We start from the raw sequence: 5258 nt of genomic DNA, 5'->3' as shown, positions 1-5258 counted from the left end.
ATTTGGGGGACCTGTGATGGGTTATAAAGGTATTAAATTAGTGGCTGGACCTTTTCTAGAAAATTTTAGATTGTATCATTTTTTAGGAAAAGACTGTTGCTATATTTCAAAAATGACCAATCATGTTTCTAATATTCTAAAGTATTACCTTGGATTTTAATATGTGGAAAGTTTCCAAATTTAATAAAAAATTTTTATAAAGATGTAAGCCAATGAAAATTTAAATTTTTTAAACATCTTTTCATCAATAAGCCATCTGGATAACATTAGTGCGTGTGTATATATAATTGGCAATAAAAATTGAAAATGAAAAAAGTCTTTTTTTCTTAAATAGCTTCATAGAAAATTTCATGACTGTAGCTAATGAAAGCACATATTTAAAAAAAGGAATATGAGAACTCATATGGGTCTTTTGTTTAATTTATTTTGCCTATTTCAAGTTTGGGCTCAGAGATTTTATCCTAACATGTTCATTTTCCTCATTAATTAGGCAGAACATCTTCCTGGTGCTACGAGATTCCCACGGGCTCGTTCAAGTTGTCATTCCCCAGGATGAGGTACTGTTACCGAAAGCCTCTTTGATGTTGTGGTTAGAGTAAGCTAAGTATGTTTGAGGTTTGAAATTCAGAGCTTAATGAAAACTAAACAATATAAGCAACATTAAGACAAATGACAAATTGGGAAAAAATATTCACTACAAACATGTACCCCTATATAAATATAAATAAGACATATGCTAATGAGCACATCAAATAACAAAGGGCTAATTTCTGTAAAAGGCTACTACAAATCAACTCTTTTTTTAAAAAGTGACCCACTTCTAGCCAATTACACCTAGGCTGACACAGGTGCAAAATGACATAAATACAAGGTTACTTATTGCAGGATTATTTTTAATAGAAAAAAATTGGGAATCTAGATGTTCCCCAATAAGAGACTGGTATAAAAATTGTATATCCTTACAGCCATAGAAAAACGGTTAAGAAGCTCTTTATGTACTAAAAAGGGCGGAGGAAACCAAGTATATTGTTAGATGGGGAAAAAATGGGATACAGGAAAACATGCAGAGTGCTGTTATTATATGAGAAAGAGAGAGAGAGTGAGTGTGGGTGTGTCTCTCTGACATGTCCCCAGAAGGACACATGAGTATCTGGTAACATGGTGCCTCTGGGGAGGGGAACTAAGGGGCTTTAGGACAAGAGTAGGAGGGTGACTTCTCACTGTGTATCAATTTGTACCCTGGGAATTTTCAGCCATGTGAAGGTACTACCTGCTCAAAAATAATTCCCATTAAAATTAGGTAAGATAAAGAACTCTCGTTATGATTATTGGGCAGCATTGGTTTCTGTTGTGGCAATATTTACAAATGCTTGTATGCCCAAGGAAAATACCTACTCAGCTCTAGTGTTTGACATAAGAGCAATGAATTATCTTTCAGGGATCAGGGTTCATGAACTATGTAGGATTTTTTTGCATTAATCGTTCTCCTTATTTTCCTTTAAGGAAAAATAATTTAAGCTGTTAAGAGTATGACTTGCTGTATTAAATGGAGTCAAAATGGGGATGCAATTATCAAACTCTTTAATAAAATCATTAAGGACAGCCCCAGTGTATATGGCGGTCAGGCTACATGAGTATTAACGTTTTTCTGAACCATAGAAAGTCTGTTACTACAGATTCCTTTAAGCTCATTTGTTTCTTGGAACTGTTTTCCCCTCTTATTCTATAGTCGGCTGCTTCTGTGAAGAAGATTTTATGTGAAGCCCCCATGGAATCTGTGGTGCAAGTGTCTGGGACGGTGATTTCCCGACCTCCAGGACAAGAGAACCCAGTTAGTAGTTTAGACCTTGTCTATGTAAATTTTACCTGTGCACGTTCACACTTTCTGATTACACATTCAGGCAACAGAGGCCGAGCTCTTATTGGACATCAGGCACTACAGCTCTGTAAGTTCTACAAATGATCCTACAGATCTCCAAGTCTTCACTGCAGACGCATACACCTATATAAATACACATTAGGACATTTGTTAATGACCAGTCACATCAGCTACAGATATGCATAAGAACGTCAAAATCAGGCACAGACATTTACACTATACATTATAAGCACTGTGCATTTTACATTTGAAGTAAATCATGTGTTTTACAAACATTCACTGTGTACACGTCCTGACGAGTGATTTTGAAAATAGGTCTTTCTTTTCCTCTCTTTAAGAAAATGCCAACAGGTGACATTGAAATCAAGGTTAAAACAGCTCAACTTCTGAATTCCTGCAAGAAGCTGCCCTTTGAAATTAAGGACTTTGTGAAGGTGCGATCCTCTGTTATTAATAAAATAAGGTCTCTGGAAAATGTTAATGAGCAGAGAAGCATTTCCAGAGTTTTTTAAAGAAAAACTTTAACTATTGCAACATTAAACATTTTGTTATAGACGTATCATGAAATGTTCCATCATTTCTACAATTTCTTGGTGAATTGTTCTTAAATAGTGACAACTCATTAAGCTGTTGCAGTTTCTAAACACCTAGACTGTTTTTAAGACAGCTTGAAATGTGGTTCTATCTTTAAGACTTGGGGAGTGATTTTATTCAAGTTTTTTAGTTTCTTTTTTACATTTTGAAAGGAAATTTATGTCTAGCTTGGAAATGTCCAAGTAGCGTAGGAGATCCTATGTCTACTAAGTTTAAGCATCTAACAGTGATAAAATGTTGGCTTGACTTCCTAAGCATGTAGATATGATTTGAAAAATATTTAAACTCAAAAATCTTTAAATTTGTTTAGAAAACAGAGGCTCTCCGTTTGCAGTATCGCTACTTAGACTTGCGTAGCTTCCAAATGCAGTATAACCTGCGGCTGAGGTCTCAGATGGTCATGAAAATGCGGGACTACCTCTGTAACCTGCACGGTAAGGGGGATGGCTGCGTATCCTTTGCAGCTTTTTAGCATCTCTGCTGTTTCGTTCAGCAGTTTTACTACGTCCTCTCTTCAGCATCATTGGATCAGCTGGGGCCTGAGGTCTGGAATTCACTTAATGTGTACAGCAGTTTTTGGAAGGTTACTTTTCAGGCGTTTTGTCCTACAGTGTAACTTAGTAACTTAGAGCATAATTTAGTTGCCTACCACATCACAAGTATAGCTTTTCAAAGGTGATGGTGCCTTTTACATTGTTTCCCATCACTAGTGAAGGTAGGACAGCCCTTTGGTTGTTATGTTTTCGTAATTTTCATGCTCATGTATCATTCGCTGTGAGCTCAGAAATGACATGGAAAATAAACTAGACTCATTAATGAGTCCTGGGGTTGTTTCTACTCTATTTGTGTTATTTCGCTACACTAGCAGAACATTTAGAAAACCGGAACAGTCCAGTGGACAGGAATCCATCAAATAATTAGAATTATTTCATGACAAAAGCATCAACTGTATGAACAGAATAAGATTTATGAAAACCTTCAGCTTCCTCCTTGGAGTTGTAGAAACCAGGATCCATGGGCTTGGTAACTTATTTCAGTCAAAATTCCTAATGAAGAGCAGCCTCAAGTTTGTTGGACTGTACCACAGACATCATATTTGACAAATTCCTATCTATTATTAAGTTGAGGCATTTCTCTCTGTTTAGGGTTTGTGGACGTGGAAACACCAACACTGTTTAAGAGGACCCCAGGGGTATGTACATTCCTTAAGTCACCCTACCGATGTCCTATTAGTTATAAAACTGGACCACTCTGCTTTTATATTCACTTGGTTGTATTTCTTTTATTTATTTTACTACCTCAAGATGGTCACATTAACTAGATTTTCTTAAGAGTCTAGAAAATTACATAGGCCAGGTTTTGAGTCAGAATCCTTTTATTCAATGTGAGTTTTCTTTCTCTTCAGTTTTATAGATGCAAATCAATAATGAATCGGTTCCTTATAGATCTTTTCTTCATTAAGAGCTAACATTTCTAAATCTTGATATTTAATCTATTTATACAGACTATGGACTTGTAAAACTCTAGTTTAATTTAGAAAAGCAGTTAGGAGACACTCGAATAGGAATTGATGCACAAAATTCGTTTAGCTAGTAACAGACTTGAGAATTCATTTTAACAAGCATACATTTCATACCTACTACGTCCAGATATTATTTAAAGCCTACTATGTGCAAGCCTTTTGGGGACTGCAAGAAATGATCTGTCATTGTGGGGACTTTGCTCTATTTTATTTCACTGAGGGCTGAAATAGTAACTTCCTGCAGTTCTTGGGTTTCTGTTTTTAATAGTACCCCTGTTCTCCCTCTCTCATTACAAGGGTGCAAAAGAGTTTGTAATACCATCCAGGGAACCTGGGAGGTTCTATTCTCTGCCTCAGAGTCCTCAGCAGTTTAAGCAGCTTCTGATGGTCGGTGGTTTAGACAGGTGAGCTTTCAGTAGCTGTCAGAAAAATAAAAGTGGGGAGGAGGGGAAAAATTGATCTCTTAAAAGAAGGTTAGAAAATGTCTGAGAGTTTGGAAAACGCAAAATTCCCTAAAACTTCATGGTTATCATTTAGTGAGGATTCGTTGGGTGGCCACCAAGTACAGAACTAGTAGCTGTGGCAGGGGATTCAAAACAAAGAATGAGTTTTGCTCTCAAGGAGTTAATGGGTCTGGTAAGAACAGGATAATAAAATCAACTGTGACGAAAACCAAAAATAAGTGCATTGAGAGTTGCAAAGTAGGTATTGAAAAGGTTTGAAATTTTATTGTCTTGGGAAGTGTTATAAAGAACTTTCTGAGCTAGGCCTCCTGGGAAAGAGCTGCATTTCAGCAGACGAAGATGAGCGTGGAGGGCATAGCACAGGAAAGCTCGGGTGTATTCATGGAGCAGTACAGGTTGCAGTGCAGCCGACGCAGAAGGGTCTGGAAAGAAGCGTGCGCCGCCTTGCCTGTCATTCTCATGTGCGGCTCTCCAAGGGTGCCCTTGTGTGTCTCCAAAGCAATAGATACAACAATCCATTTCTCATGGCTCAGCCATGTAGCTGATTAGAACACCATGAAGGATTTTTAAATTTCTTACATCCTTTAGTTACCATTATTCATTTATTTCATATCTGTATTGCCATGAACTTCTGTTGAAAAGTGTGTAAGTCTTCCCAGAATCATGACTCATGCCGTTTTTCAACTGTAGATATTTTCAGGTTGCCCGATGTTATCGAGATGAAGGTTCGAGACCAGACAGACAGCCCGAGTTCACTCAGGTACTAAGTTACGTTCACTTGTCTCTCACTGGTTCAGCC

The 5258-nt window shown here is 37.2% G+C and overlaps 1 protein-coding gene across 1 annotated transcript in view; it reads left to right on the top strand.

The window, feature by feature from the left end:
- Window positions 1-396: 396 nt before the first annotated feature.
- Window positions 397-5258, top strand: part of LOC105292899 (aspartate--tRNA ligase, mitochondrial-like) — a gene marked incomplete at its 5' end in the record, with an annotated part of 16342 nt that continues 11480 nt past the window's right edge. The window contains 7 exons of the mRNA XM_011361290.2: window positions 397-557; window positions 1730-1831; window positions 2218-2313; window positions 2784-2907; window positions 3619-3665; window positions 4293-4399; window positions 5150-5255. Coding sequence (XP_011359592.2) covers window positions 397-557; window positions 1730-1831; window positions 2218-2313; window positions 2784-2907; window positions 3619-3665; window positions 4293-4399; window positions 5150-5255 — 743 coding nt within the window. The remainder of the gene's footprint in view (window positions 558-1729; window positions 1832-2217; window positions 2314-2783; window positions 2908-3618; window positions 3666-4292; window positions 4400-5149; window positions 5256-5258) is intronic.

This window comes from Pteropus vampyrus, unplaced genomic scaffold (genome assembly GCF_000151845.1).
Source record: "Pteropus vampyrus isolate Shadow unplaced genomic scaffold, Pvam_2.0 Scaffold65, whole genome shotgun sequence".
NCBI classification, from domain to species: Eukaryota; Metazoa; Chordata; class Mammalia; order Chiroptera; family Pteropodidae; genus Pteropus; species Pteropus vampyrus.
The sequence above is the reverse complement of the archived record's forward strand: the minus strand, read 5'-3'. Positions and strand labels throughout refer to the sequence as shown.